General features: G+C 41.0%; 1 protein-coding gene across 2 annotated transcripts in view; it reads left to right on the forward strand.

Moving 5' to 3' along the window:
- The window catches only part of LOC139749889 (uncharacterized), a 550,483-nt gene that overhangs the window by 385,572 nt on the left and 148,193 nt on the right, over nucleotides 1-16,718 (forward strand). For both annotated transcript variants that reach the window (XM_071664274.1, XM_071664273.1), the window contains one exon: nucleotides 578-822. In XM_071664274.1, coding sequence (XP_071520375.1) covers nucleotides 578-822 — 245 coding nt within the window. The remainder of the gene's footprint in view (nucleotides 1-577; nucleotides 823-16,718) is intronic.

A 16,718-nucleotide genomic window follows, 5' to 3' on the forward strand; every position in this document is an offset into this window, starting at 1 on the left:
GAGTAAATGTGAATAAGAGCAAGGTAATTAGGTACAGTAGGGTTGAGGGAACGAGGAGAAGTGGGAGACCAAATTGGAGGTGGAAAGATGGAGTGAAAAAGATTTTGAGTGATCAGGGGCCTGAACATGCAGGAGGGTGCAAGGCATGCACTGGATAGAGTGAATTGGAGCAATATGGTTTACAGGAGTCAATGTGATGTCAGTAGGCTGAACTGTGGTATATAAAGTAGTCAGGAGAAACCATGGAAAGATGTGTAGGGCTTGATTTCAGATAGGATACTCTGGTTTTGGTGTACTGCACATGACAGCTACAGAGTGGATCTGAGCAAATGGGGCAATTTTTTTTTCTGTTTGTGGCACTGCCTCATTAATACAGGAAATGATGAACATGTATGAAAGAAAAATTTGCAGAATGCCTATACATATTTTGCTAGTACAGGACAGTATTTCTTTATAGTGTATGTTGGAATTTCTTCTACAAGCCCAATCTTTTCTTTTATATTTCCCTTTAACATCCTCTCTTATATCTGTAGGCTTTTAAAATGACACTTCACTTACCTTATGTTCACTTTTGCAGAGTTCTTTAACAAAATATATCATATATGAATATGGATGGCGTGGATCTTTCATCTGGAGTGCAGGTTTGGGTCTCCAAATAGCTGTCCTTGGAGCTCTTGTCTTTCCCCTTGAGCCCATGTCCCAGACTCAGACAAGAACCATGAGTCTTCAGCAGACGGATGACTACCCTGGATCTACCATTACGTTCAAAGGGATTCCAGTTTCCAAGAGTCGAGTCATCTTCGAAAAATCATTGAATGACAGGTATTGCAGTCTCTAAAAGCTTGCAATTGATATATTATAAATAAAGAATGTTGGGAGAAACTTCTCTGATGGTATGCCGGTAAAGTGACCAGAACAACACAGATTACTTGTATTTGCTTTATTTTATTATTTATTTTGCTTTGTCGCTGTCTCCCGCATTAGCGAGGTAGCGCAAGGAAACAGACAAAAGAATGGCCCAACCCGCCCACATACACATGTATATACATACACATCCACACACGCAAATATACATACCTATACATCTCAATGTACACACATATATACACACACAGACATATACATATATACACATGTGCATAATTCATACTGTCTGCCTTTATTTGTTCCCATCGCCACCTCGCCACACATGGAATAACAACCCCCTCCCCCCTCATGTGTGCGAGGTAGCGCTAGGAAAGACACCAAAGGCCCATTCGTTCACACTCAGTCTCTAGCTGTCATGTAATAATGCACCAAAACCACAGCTCCCTTTCCACATCCAGGCCCCACACACTTTCCATGGTTTACCCCAGACGCTTCACATGCCCTGGATCAATCCATTGACAGCACGTCGACCCCGGTATACCACATCGTTCCAATTCACTCTATTCCTTGCATGCCTTTCACCCTCCTACATGTTCAGGCCCCGATCACTCAAAATCTTTTTCACTCCATCTTTCCACCTCCAATTTGGTCTCCCACTTCTCCTCGTTCCCTCCACCTCTGACACATATATCCTCTTGGTCAGTCTTTCCCCACTCATTCTCTCCATGTGACCAAACCATTTCAAAACACCCTCTTCTGCTCTCTCAACCACACTCTTTTTATTTCCACACATCTCTCTCACCCTTACATTACTTACTCGATCAAACCATCTCACACCACATATTGTCCTCAAACATCTCATTTCCGGCACATCCACCCTCCTGCGCACAACTCTATCCATAGCCCACGCCTCGCAACCATACAACATTGTTGGAACCACTGTTCCTTCAAACATACCCATTTTTGCTTTCCGAGATAATGTTCTCGACTTCCAAACATTCTTCAAGGCTCCCAGAATTTTCGCCCCCTCCCCCACCCTATGATTCACTTCCGCTTCCATGGTTCCATCCGCTGCCATATCCACTCCCAGATACCTGAAACACTTTACTTCCTCCAGTTTCTCTCCATTCAAACTTACCTCCCAATTGACTTGACCCTCAACCCTACTGTACCTAATAACCTTGGTCTTATTCACATTTACTCTTAACTTTCTTCTTTCACACACTTTACCAAACTCAGTCACCAGCTTCTGCAGTTTCTTACATGAATCAGCCACCAGCGCTGTATCATCAGCGAACAGCAACTGACTCACTTCCCAAGCTCTCTCATCCACAACGGACTGCATACTTACCCCTCTTTCCAAAACTCTTGCATTCACCTCCCTAACAACCCCATCCATAAACAAAATAAACAACCATGGAGACATCACACACCCCTGCCGCAAACCTACATTCACTGAGAACCAATCACTTTCCTCTCTTCCTACACGCACACATGCCTTACATCCTCGATAAAAACTTTTCACTGCTTCTAACAACTTGCCTCCCACACCATATATTCTTAATACCTTCCACAGAGCATCTCTATCAACTCTATGATATGCCTTCTCCAGATCCATAAATGCTACATGCAAATCCATTTGTTTTTCTAAGTATTTCTCACATACATTCTTCAAGCTAACACCTGATCCACACATCCTCTACCACTTCTGAAACCACACTGCTCTTTCCCAATCTGATGCTCTGTACATGAACTTCACCCTCTCAATCAATACCCTCCCATATAATATACCAGGAATACTCAACAAACTTATACCTCTGTAATTTGAGCACTCACTCTTATCCCCTTTGCCTTTGTACAATGGCACTATGCAAGCATTCCGCCAATCCTCAGGCACCTCACCATGAGTCATACATACATTAAATAACCTTACCAACCAGTCAACAATACAGTCACCCCCTTTTTTAATAAATTGCACTGCAATACCATCCAAACCTGCTGCTTTGCCGGCTTTCATCTTCCGTAAAGCTTTTACTACCTCTTCTCTATTTACCAAATCATTTTCCCTAACCCTCTCACTTTGCACACCACCTCAACCAAAACACCCTATATCTGCCACTCTATCATCAAACACATTCAACAAACCTTCAAAATACTCACTCCATCTCCTTCTCACATCACCACTACTTGTTATCACCTCCCCATTAGCCCCCTTCACTGAAGTTCCCATTTGCTCCCTTGTCTTACGCACTTTATTTACCTCCTTCCAAAACATCTTTTTATTCTCCCTGAAATTTAATGATACTCTCTCACCCCAACTCTCATTTGCCCTCTTTTTCACCTCTTGCACCTTTCTCTTGACCTCCTGTCTGTTTCTTTTATACATCTCCCACTCATTTGCATTTTTTCCCTGCAAAAATCATTCAAATGCCTCTCTCTTCTCTTTCACTAATAATCTTACTTCTTCATCCCACCACTCACTACCTTTTCTAATCAACCCACCTCCCACGCTTCTCATGCCACAAGCATCTTTTGCGCAAGCCATCACTGCTTCCCTAAATACATCCCATTCCTCCCCCACTCCCCTTACCTCCTTTGTTCTCGCCTTTTTCCATTCTTTACTCAGTCTCTCCTGGTACTTCCTCACAGAAGTCTCCTTCCCAAGCTCACTTACTCTCACCACTCTCTTCACCCCAACATTCTCTCTTCTTTTCTGAAAACCCTCACAAATCTTCACCTTCGCCTCCTCAAGATAATGATCAGACATCCCTTCAGATTCACCTCTCAGCACATTAACGTCCAAAAGTCTCTCTTTTGTGCGTCTATCAATTAACACATATTCCAATAACGCTCTCTGGCCATCTCTCCTACTTACATACATATACTTATGTATATCTCGCTTTTTGAACCAGGTATTCCCAATCACCAGTCCTTTTTCAGCACATAAATCTACAAGCTTTTCACCATTTCCATTTACAACACTGAACACTCCATGTATACCAATTATTCCCTCAACTGCTACATTAGTCACCTTTGCATTCAAATCACCCATCACTATAACCTGGTCTTTTGCATCAAAACCACTAACACACTCATTCAGCTGCTCCCAAAACAATTGCCTCTCATTATCTTTCTTCTCATGCCCAGGTGCATATGCACCAATAATCACCCATCTCTCTCCATCAACTTTCAGTTTTACCCATATCAATCTAGAATTTACTTTCTTACACTCTATCACATACTCCCACAACTCCTGATTCAGGAGTAGTGTTACTCCTTCCCTTGTTCTTGTCCTCTCACTAACCCCTGACTTTACTCCCAAGACATTCCCAAACCACTCTTCCCCTTTACCCTTTAGCTTCATTTCACTCAGAGCCAAAACATCCAGGTTCCTTTCCTCAAACATACTACCTATCTCTCTTTTTTTCTCATCTTGGTTGCATCCACACACATTTAGACACCCCAATCTGAGCCTTCGAGGAGGATGAGCACTCCTCACGTGACTCCTTCTTCTGTTTCCCCTTTTAGAAAGTTAAAATACTAGGAGGGGAGGGATTCTGGCTCTCCGCTCCCGTCCTCTTTAGTCGCCTTCTACGACACGTGAGGAATGCGTGGGAAGTATTCTTTCTCCCCCATCTCCTGGGATGTACTATTCATTATAATTTAAGGCAACACAGTGCATAATGGGTCACCATAGGCACCCACAGAAATGTTTTCAAGGTAGGGCAAAACATGTATGTAGGGGATCAGCTTTTACAATGCAAGTCAAAAGACTAAGAGAATATGTGTTATATGTGCTTAAATGCAAACACAAAGTACCAGTTTTAACAAGAATTGATAAAGAATATTCATTGTAATTCTATTCAAGTACCTATGATTAGAAGTATGCCATATGTGCAATTTTTTGTGAAATGTAAGAAGGGGATAATGACCCCTCTTGCCCATTTCCATGCAGGTCAGCAGTTTTACTAAACTCCCTACGTATTTCCCTTGTCCCAACCTGCCCAGTGCTTTTGGATTCCTTCACTAATTCATTAACATATGGCAAATAATTATGAAGTTCAAAAATTTGGGTTTTTCACTCAGTGTGATGTAGTGATAATCATTGTGTTTTATTCCTTGAGTTAGGGGATAAGCACAAAAAAATTTTCAGAATAGAGAAATTGCCTACAGCTTCATTCACCATGTACCTTTGCATGAATACATATGAAGCAATCTTAATATGGTATCCTCTGATTTTGTGTTATCTCTTTTTATGAATCATAGCAAGTTAATTAGCTGGCAGTATATATCACTTGGTCTTGGTCTACTATATTGATGTGATTTGTCTTTTAATGATTTCTCATTTAACACTTTAGTATCAGTTTCCTCATAAAGCAAACAGCATAAGGTTTAGATTGCTTTTAAACAGTCTGTGGACCGTCTGAATAAAGCCTTACTGTAGAAGAAAGTTAAAGGATGGTCATTGTTTGAATAATTATCTCTTTTTTGATGATGGTACTGTATTAGCAGACCAACATATCTGATTACTATATTTAGGTTCCTGCTTGTACTTACATATGCTTTTGCATTGCTTTGGTCATTCAGTAGGCTTTTTCCTGCTGCTGGTTGTGTAATTAGGTAACTGGATTTTCTTCTCAGTTACCTACACAGATTTTCTATCAAGATTAAGTCTGATTTGATGGCTGCTATGCTTAACTATCCAGCAAAGATATTTATTGGGAGTTTCTTTATGTTGCAAAAATATTTTAGGCATCCTTTATGTCTCTTCATATGGATTTGAGATAATGGTGAAGTTTGTCTTACCTCTTTCCTTTATGGTAAGTTTTTAAGGTCTCTCATTGTTGTAGCATCTCGCTGTTACGTAATCCATCCATATTGGTTCATTCTCAAATTAACACCAAAGTAGTTTGCCATGTTATTTTGCTCTATAAAGTCCAGTGCATAATAAGTGAAAATAAGATATTTTGAAACTTGTTTTACATTTATGAAAGAACACATGCAAATATACCTACAAATACAGAAACAACCTCAAGATTCCATAATTCTATACTCTAGTTTCATCTTATGCATATGGTAAAACCTCTGATATCCATAATTTGAGACAACAAAATTTTCAAAATAATGAATGTTTGTCAATTTTTGTTGGGTACTCTAAGTTATCATAGAAAAAAGTAAAATGTTTCAAATTACATGTGCACTGCAACACAAAGGTTAGTGTACTTACCATCCTGTGTTTTGTGGTGCTGATGGTTGTTTACTATCTCCCATTTGCTGTCTGGTGCAGTGAAGTGTGCTGATCTTGTGCATTTGTGTATTTTGTGCATCCTAGATTACTATTTTGGACAATGACCCCTTCCATGCAATGTAAGCAATTGGTTGACTGCTCAAAGCTGTCTCCGTCTCACATCATGGCCAAGAGGAATTCTTAAGCCTCAGAGAGATGGACTTGTGCAAGAATGGCTAAGGGTAAGTCCAAGGTGGCGCTTATGATGGACTTTGCTTATTTGCTTACATATATTGATATATCTTGTATGTAAAGTATCTAAAAATATGTAAGATATTAATAGATATTACAATTTCTGAATAATTTAATATACTAACAACTTTTGAATAACAGAATTTTTTTATCCGAAATGGCTGATTCCCACAAGCATTTCGAGAGTAAAGGTTTTACTCTGTGTGTGTGTATGTGTGTGTGTGTGTGTGTGTGTGTGTGTGTGTGTGTGTGTGTGTGTGTGTGTGTGTGTGCACCTGGTCCTGAGAAGAAAGACCATGTGAGGAAAGTGTTTTGGGAGCAGCTGAGTGAGTGTGTCAGCAGCTTTGATGCAAGAGACTGGGTATTAGTGATGGATGACATAAATGCGAAGGTGAGTAATGTGGCAGTCGAGGGTGTAATTGGTGTACATAGGGTGTGCACCTGGTCCTGAGAAGAAAGACCATGTGAGGAAAGTGTTTTGGGAGCAGCTGAGTGAGTGTGTCAGCAGCTTTGATGCAAGAGACTGGGTATTAGTGATGGATGACATAAATGCGAAGGTGAGTAATGTGGCAGTCGAGGGTGTAATTGGTGTACATAGGGTATTCAGTGTTGTGAATGGAAATGGTGAAGAGCTTGTGGATTTGTGTGCTGAAAAGAGACTGGTGATTGGGAATACCTGGTTTAAATGTGTACATAATGTATACATAAGTATACATATGTGAGTAGGAGAGAAGGTCAGAGGGCATTATTAGATTACATGTTAATTGATAAACATGTAAAAGACTTTTGGATGTTAATGTGCTGAGAGGCGCTGCTGGTGGGATGTCTGATCACTGTCTTGTGGAGGAGAAGGTGAAGATTTGTAGAGGTTTTCAAAAAAGAAGATAAAATCTTGGGAAGAAAAGAATGGTAAGTGAGCTTGGAAGGGAGACTTGTGTGAGGAAGTACCAGGAGAGATTGAGTAAAGAATGACAAAAGTTGAGAGCAAATGACATGAGGGGAGAGGGTGAGGAATGGGATGTGTTTAAGGAAGTAGTGATGGCATGTGCAAAAGATGCATGTGGCATGAGAAAGGTGGGAGGCGGGCAGATTAGAAAGGGTAGTGAGTGATGGGATGAAGAAGTAAATTTGTTAGTGAAAGAGAAAAGAGAGGCTTTTGTAAGATACTTACAAGGAAGGAGTGCAAATGACTGGGAGATGTATGAAAGGAAGTGGCAGGAGGTCTTGAGGAAGATGTAAGGATTGAAAAAGAGGACAAATGAGAGTTGGGGTGAAAGAGTATCATTAAAATTTAGGGAGAATAAAAAGATGTTTTGGAAGGAGGTAAATAATGTGCATAAGACAAGAGAACAAATGGGAACATTGGTGAAGGGGGCAAGGAGTAAAGTGATAACAGGTAGTGATGAAGTGAGAAGATGGAGTGAGTATTTTGAAGGTTTGTTGAATATGTTTGATGTTAGAGTGGCAAATGTAGGGTGTTTTGGTCGGAATGGTCTGCGAAGTGAGAGGGTCAGGGAGAATGGTTTGGTCGAGAGAGATGAGTTAGTGAAAGCCTTACAGAAGATGAAATCCAGCAAGGTAGTCAGTTTGGATGATTTTGCAGTGGAATTTATTAAGAAAGGGGATGACTGTGTTATTGACTGGTTAGTAAGGATATTCAGTGTATGTACGGACCATGGTGAAGTACCTGAGGATTAGTGGAAAGCACACATATCACTGTTTCCCGTGTCAGCAGAGTAGTGCCAGGAAACAGATGAAGAAATGGCCCATCCACTCACATACACGTATATATATATAGATACATAAGCGTCCACATATGCACATATACATGCATAAACATATCAACACATACATACTTATACATATGCAGGCATTACATATATACACATGTACACATTCATACTTGCTTGCTTTCATCCATTCCTTTTGCCACCTTGCCCCAGAGGAAAACAGCATTGCTATCCCCTGCATCAGTGATATAGTGCCAGGAATACAGACAAAAAAGGCCACATTCGTTCACACTCAGTCTCTAGCTGTCTTGTGTAATGCATCAAAATAGCTCCCTATCCACATCCAGGCTCCACAGACCTTTCTGTGGTTTACTCCAGATGCTTCACATGCCCTAGTTCAGTTCATTGACAGCACGTTGACCCTGATAAACCAAATCGTTCTAATTCACTCTATTCCTCGCACACCTCTCAGGAGGCTGTGTGTTTGAGCCCCAATCACTTAAAAAAATTTCACTCCATCCTTCCACCTCCAAGTTGGTCTCCCACTTCTCCTTGTTCCCCCCACCTCTGACTAATATATCCTCTTTGTCAATCTTTCCTTACTCATTCTCTCCATATGTCAAAACCATTTCAGCACACCCTCTTCTGCTCTCTCAAACATACTCTTTTCATTTCCGCACATCTCTTTTACTCTTAAATTACTTAATCAAACCACCTCACACCACATATTGTCCTCAAGCATTTCATTTCCAACACATCCATATACATACACATACACAGCCAAATACATATATCCACATGTTCATACTCATACTCGCTTGGCTTCATCCATTCGCGGCACCACTTCATCCCACAGGAAGCAACATCGCCACCCCCTGTATCAGTGAGGTAGCGCCAGGAAAACAGACAAAAAAGGCCACAATCGTTCACACTCAGTCTTGAGTCATCTGTAATGCACTGAAACCACAGCTCGCCATCCATATACAGACCAAACAAATCTTTCCATGGTTTACCCCAGACATTTCACATGCCAGTATTCAGATTTCTATTAAGGGACACAGTGACTCTTCTGCCCTGTACTGCTTTCGTCCTTATCTCATCTTCCATATAACCACACTTACCCAAGACAGCTCCCAGAAATTCCATCACTTCTTCCAATTTCCCCCATAACCACAGCACAATTTAGTACACTTTCTTCTTTCACTCTATATGGTTTTACAAAATTATACTTTCACTCTAGTTCCTTTCAAACACCATTACTTTACCTTTACTTTTAATCTCCTCTGCTTACACATCATAAAACACACTTACAGCCTTTTGCAACTACTCTTCACTCTCCACAAACAACAGAGTGTCATCTGCAAACAGGCTTGCCACTAGCCACCATGTCTCACTGCCACACTCTATCTCTACACCCCTTTTCCCTAGTTTTGCACACATCTCTCTTATCACTCTTATCACTCTTATCACTCCATCCATAATAAATATAAATAAAATATATATATATATATATATATATATATATATATATATATATATATATATATATATATATATATATTTTTTTTTTTTTTTTGCTTTGTCGCTGTCTCCCGCATTTGCGAGGTAGCGCAAGGAAACAGACGAAAGAAATGGCCCAACCCACCCCCATACTCATGTATATACATACACGTCCACACACGCAAATATACATACCTACACAGCTTTCCATGGTTTACCCCAGACGCTTCACATGCCCTGATTCAATCCACTACAGCACGTCAACCCCGGTATAACACATCGATCCAATTCACTCTATTCCTTGCCCTCCTTTCACCCTCCTGCATGTTCAGGCCCCGATCACACAAAATCTTTTTCACTCCATCTTTCCACCTCCAATTTGGTCTCCCACTTCTCCTCGTTCCCTCCACCTCCGACACATATATCCTCTTGGTCAATCTTTCCTCACTCATTCTCTCCATGTGCCCAAACCATTTCAAAACACCCTCTTCTGCTCTCTCAACCACGCTCTTTTTATTTCCACACATTTCTCTTACCCTTACGTTACTTACTCGATCAAACCACCTCACACCACACATTTTCCTCAAACATCTCATTTCCAGCACATCCATCCTCCTGAGCACAACTCTATCCATAGCCCATGCCTTGCAACCATACAACATTGTTGGAGCCACTATTCCTTCAAACATACCCATTTTTGCTTTCCGAGATAATGTTCTCGACTTCCACACATTCTTCAAGGCTCCCAGGATTTTCACCCCCTCCCCCACCTTATGATCCACTTCCGCTTCCATGGTTCAATCCGCTGCCAGATCCACTCCCAGATATCTAAAACACTTTACTTCCTCCAGTTTTTCTCCATTCAAACTTACCTCCCAATTGACTTGACCCTCAACCCTACTGTACCTAATAACCTTGCTCTTATTCACATTTACTCTTAACTTTCTTCTTTCACACACTTTACCAAACTCAGTCACCAGCTTCTGCAGTTTCTCACATGAATCAGCCACCAGCGCTGTATCATCAGCGAACAACAACTGACTCACTTCCCAAGCTCTCTCATCCCCAACAGACTTCATACTTGCCCCTCTTTCCAAAACTCTTGCATTCACCTCCCTAACAACCCCATCCATAAACAAATTAAACAACCATGGAGACATCACACACCCCTGCCGCAAACCTACATTCACTGAGAACCAATCACTTTCCTCTCTTCCTACATGTACACATGCCTTACATCCTCGATAAAAACTTTTCACTGCTTCTAACAACTTGCCTCCCACACCATATATTCTTAATACCTTCCACAGAGCATCTCTATCAACTCTATCATATGCCTTCTCCAGATCCATAAATGCTACATACAAATCCATTTGCTTTTCTAAGTATTTCTCACATACATTCTTCAAAGCAAACACCTGATCCACATATCCTCTACCACTTCTAAAACCACACTGCTCTTCCCCAATCTGATGCTATGTACATGCCTTCACCCTCTCAATCAATACCCTCCCATATAATTTGCCAGGAATACTCAACAAACTTATACCTCTGTAATTTGAGCACTCACTCTTATCCCCTTTGCCTTTGTACAATGGCACTATGCAGGCATTCCGCCAATCCTCAGGCACCTCACCATGAGTCATACATACATTAAATAACCTTACCAACCAGTCAACAATACAGTCACCCCCTTTTTTAATAAATTCCACTGCAATACCATCCAAACCTGCTGCCTTGCCGGCTTTCATCTTCCGCAAAGCTTTTACTACCTCTTCTCTGTTTACCAAATCATTTTCCCTAACCCTCGCACTTTGCACACCACCTCGACCAAAACACCCTATATCTGCCACTCTATCATCAAACACATTCAACAAACCCTCAAAATACTCACTCCATCTCCTTCTCACATCACCACTACTTGTTATCATCTCCCCATTTGCGCCCTTCACTGAAGTTCCCATTTGCTCCCTTGTCTTACGCACTTTATTTACCTCCTTCCAGAACATCTTTTTATTCTCCCTAAAATTTAATGATACTCTCTCACCCCAACTCTCATTTGCCCTTTTTTCACCTCTTGCACCTTTCTCTTGACCTCCTGTCTCTTTCTTTTATACGTCTCCCACTCAATTTCATTTTTTCCCTGCAAAAATCGTCCAAATGCCTCTCTCTTCTCTTTCACTAATACTCTTACTTCTTCATCCCACCACTCACTACCCTTTCTAATCAACCCACCTCCCACACTTCTCATGCCACAAGCATCTTTTGCGCAATCCATCACTGATTCCCTAAATACATCCCATTCCTCCCCCACTCCCCTTACTTCCATTGTTCTCACCTTTTTCCATTCTGTACTCAGTCTCTCCTGGTACTTCCTCACACAAGTCTCCTTCCCAAGCTCACTTACTCTCTTATATTCCCTGGGGATAGGGGAGAAAGAATACTTCCCACGTATTCCCTGCGTGTCGTAGAAGGCGACTAAAAGGGAAGGGAGCGGGGGGGCTGGAAATCCTCCCCTCTCTTTTTTTTTTAATTTTCCAAAAGAAGGAACAGAGAAGAGGGCCAGGTGAGGATATTCCCTCAAAGGCCCAGTCCTCTGTTCTTAACGCTACCTCGCTATCGCGGGAAATGGTGAATAGTATGAAAAAAAAATATATATATATATATATATATATATATATATATATATATATATATATTGGAAAGGATCACAATTTTGCGCGTGATCAAGATATTCGTATGAATCCACGGGGAAAATGAAACACGAAAAGTTCCTAAGTGCACTTTTGTGTAACAATCACATCATCAGGGGAGAGACAAGTGAGAAATATAACAGTCAGTTGATATACATCGAGGAGACGAACCTAGGACGCCATTTGGTAAACATGTGATTGTCCAAAACATACAACAAGCTGTCATGTAATAGTGCACCAAAACCACAGCTCCCTTTCCACATCCAGGCCCCACAGAACTTTCCATGGTTTACCCCAGACGCTTCACATGCCCTGGTTCAATCCATTGACAGCACGTCGACCTCGGTATACCACATCGATCGAATTCACTCTATTCCTTGCACGCCTTTCACCCTCCTGCATGTTCAGGCCCCGATCACTCAAAATCTTTTTCACTCCATCTTTCCACCTCCAATTTGGTCTCCCACTTCTCCTCGTTCCCTCCACCTCTGACACATATATCCTCTTGGTCAATCTTTCCTCACTGATTCTCTCCATGTGTCCAAACCATTTCAAAACACCCTCTTCTGCTCTCTCAACCACACTCTTTTTATTTCCACACATCTCTCTTACCCTATTATTACTTACTCGATCAAACCACCTCACACCACATATTGTCCTCAAACATCTCATTTCCAGCACATCCACCCTCTTCTGCACAACCCTATCTATAGCCCACGCCTCGCAACCATATAACATTTTTGGAACCATTTCAAACATACCCATTTTTACTTTCCGTGACAATGTTCTCGCGTTCCACACATTTTTCAACGCTCCCAGAACTTTCGCTCCCTCCCCACCCTGTGACTCACTTCCACTTCCATGGCTCCATCTGCTGCCAAATCCACATTTCACTTCCTCCAGTTTTTCTCCAATCAGATTTACCTCTCAGTTAACTTGTCCCTCAACTCTCTGTACCTAATAACCTTGCGTTTATTCACATTTACTCTCAGCTTTCTTCTTTTGCACACTTTACCAAATTCAGTCAAGAGCTTCTGCAGTTTCTCATCAGAATCAGCCACCAGTGCTGTATCATCAGCAAATAACAGCTGACTCACTTCCCAAGCCCTCTCATCCACAACAGACTGCATACTTGCTCATTTCTCCAAAACTATTGCATTCACCTCCTTGACAACCCCATCCATAAAGAAATTATATAACCATGGAGACATCATGCACCCCTGCTGCAAACCAACATTCACTAAGTACCAGTCACTTTCCTCTCCTCCTACTCGTACACATGCCTTACATCCTCGATAAAAACTTTTCACTGCTTCTAGCAACTTGCCTCCCACACCATACATTCTTAATTCCTTCAACATAGCATCTCTATCAACTCTATCATATGCCTTCTCCAGATCCGTAAGTGCTACATACAAATCCATTTGTTTTTCTAAGTATTTCTCACATACATTCTTCAAAGCATATATATGTATATATATATCAAAAAGCCATGGTGACATCACACAGCTTTGTCTCACACTCACATATATCCCAAAACTTTCACTCAGCTCTCCATCCACTCTTACACAAGCATTTGCTGCTCTGTAGAAGGCTTTTACACAATCCAACAGTGTTCACCCTATACCATATATCCTTAATACATCCCACAAAGCATTCCACTTGACTTTGTCATATGCTTTCTCGAATCTGTAAAAACTGCATTCATCTTCTTACCTTATGCAAAATACTCTTCCACAATCATCTTTACCACAAAAATCTGATCTACACCCTACCTTTCCTGAAACCCCCTTGCTCTTCACTTATTCTGCATTTAGTCACTGCCATCACTTTTTCAATTAATATTCTTGCATACACTTTTTCTGGTATACTTAACAGACTTATTCCCCTATAATTGCTACATGTAGCTTTCACCCAATCCTCAGGCACAACCTTCTGTTTCCATGCTAAATTCCATATCAGATGCATCCACTCTATCACACCTTCTCCTCCATACTTCACCATATCAGCTGTAATCCCATCCACTCCAGGTGCCTTTCCTACATTCATCCTCATTATTGCCCTTCTTACCTCCCTTTTTGGTATAGGCCCCTGCACTTGTTTCCTCTTTGTTTCCTCCCCCATCCCCATGCATGTAACAACTGCTGCCTCCCCTTCTCCCACATTCATCAGTTCTTCAAACTACTCTTTCCATCTTCCTTTCACTTCCTCCTTTTGATTTAGCAATTCCCCTTCTTTACTTAACACATCAGCATTTCCACTCTTACATCCACTTCTTTCCATTTTCACCTCCCTCCAGTACAGATTCTTATTAACCTAGAACTTTTCACTTAAATCTCTTCAAAAATCTTTTTTTTTTTTTTTTTTTTTTTTTTTTGCTCTATGAGCTTCTTAACATTCAACTTGCATATTTTGCATTCTTCCCTCCTCCTTTGCTGAACTCCTACTGGTACATTCCTATTGAGCAATCTACCATATGCCTTTTTCTTCTCTTCCACAGCATTTCTAATCTCTTCTATCCACCATGCATTGCCCTTTTTATTCCTGTATTTCACTACCTTGTATCCAGCTCCTGATTCTCCAACTTTTACTAGTGCTTTTCTAAACATGTTAAACACCTCATTCCACATGACTGCATTCCTGCATTCACTGTACTTCCATCTAAGCTCTCACTTACCTTCCTTTCATACTCATCCCTGTATTTTTCCTGATTCATCTTCTCACTTGCCAACAATTTTACCTCTCCATTCTTCCTCATGCTATACCACCACTTCTTTGTGATCCTCATCCCCACAAAAACTGTGAAATGGTCAGTCTCCAAAGAATCCTATCTCAATCTTTCATCCACTGCCACCTAGTCAATCAAAGCCTTTAGTTTTTTCTTCCATCATTCCTCATCCATGCATATCTGTGGATCATCTTGTGCTAAAAAAGGTGTGCACAAGGAATAAATCCCTCTCATCACCAATTTCACGAGATAGCTTCCATTCTCATTTGCTCCAGGCACTCCACATTTACTAACTATCTCACCAACTCCATCACATCCCACTTTTGCATTCATATCACCCAATATGACCTCATTTCTCTTATTCACAAAACTGCTTATACAGTCATTCAAATTCCTCCAGAAAAGCTTCATTTCATCCTTACCCTATACAGTCTTCATATTCAGAGATGCGTACACATACCCGTGCATATTTTACATTCCCGATCTTTCTTTTCAACCACACTATTCTTTATCCATTCTGTCCATACCCTGTAACATCCTCCCATACTCTTGGTGATAGCAAAATTGCACATCCCCTTTTCCTCTTCCCCAATAATTTTCACTCATTCCTGTCCATACCACACCTCCTTCCATTCCCTCTCATAACTTGCATTCACCATTTCCATTTGCAATCCACACACCCTGCCTAAGGATATGGGTTTCCTCAATCCTTAGCACTTCCATGCTACAACTTTTACATTTCTCCAAAGTCTCCCTCCTTTTATTCTCCCCAGTCATCCCATTCAAATTCAGCGCCATTAACTTTAATCACTCCTTCCTTTTAACCCTCGGCATAACTGGTAGACTCCAGTGTGCTGCTTCACCTTCTGTGCCACACCCTTGACAGGTCACTGGCAGAAAACAACTCCAGCACAGTATTTCTAGAGACAGCAAGGCTCAAGTATTGTCAGAACTAAATATAACAGTACACCTCAGGTGTTTGTCCAAATCAAAAACTATTTCCCTGAAGTAATTAGGCAATGCTTCCCCCTTTAGTTCCATCCCTAAGGGTCACCAGGAAAAGGCAGGATGAGACTTGGCTACACCAGTAAGACTAGAGTACCCCTTGAGGTGCTGAAACTCAATACTTTCCCAATTCTGAGCTTCTTTACTTTCCACAGTAGCTGCACCTCTTACCTCATTGGTTATGATACTTCCCCTCCATACATAAAACACCCCATACTTTAGACTGTAATACCAACACACTTAAAATGCCACCACACTGAGCAGTAGAAATATGGGAAACAAGTTACTCACTAAAAAAATGAGAAAGAAATTATTAAACTATCAAAAACTATCAAAGAAATTATCAAACTATAAAAAATATCCATTTACCTTAATCCTAGTCACATTTAGAATCTGTGAAGGCAGGGTTTCTGAAGAGGATGACAAAGAACTTAATTGCCTGGTAAGAAAGATGGAAAGGAGATAGGTATCACATCACTATGCTTAACAATCGAGAGTGTGGGTTGCAATAATAGGTCTAGAGCATATGAGGTGGAAGGTTGCAGAGACTTGGGGGAAGTAGGCCATATAATCTTCCTCACAAACCTGTCGAGAGATGACTGGATGATGCCCTTTCTTTCCTTTTCGTATATCTCTGTAGCAGACTAACTTCACATTAATCATGGGGCATTTGAATTGATCATCTCAAACTGTACCATTCCTGATGCAGTTTCAGG

The sequence above is a fragment of the Panulirus ornatus genome, chromosome 8 (genome assembly GCF_036320965.1).
Source record: "Panulirus ornatus isolate Po-2019 chromosome 8, ASM3632096v1, whole genome shotgun sequence".
Classification (NCBI taxonomy): Eukaryota; Metazoa; Arthropoda; class Malacostraca; order Decapoda; family Palinuridae; genus Panulirus; species Panulirus ornatus.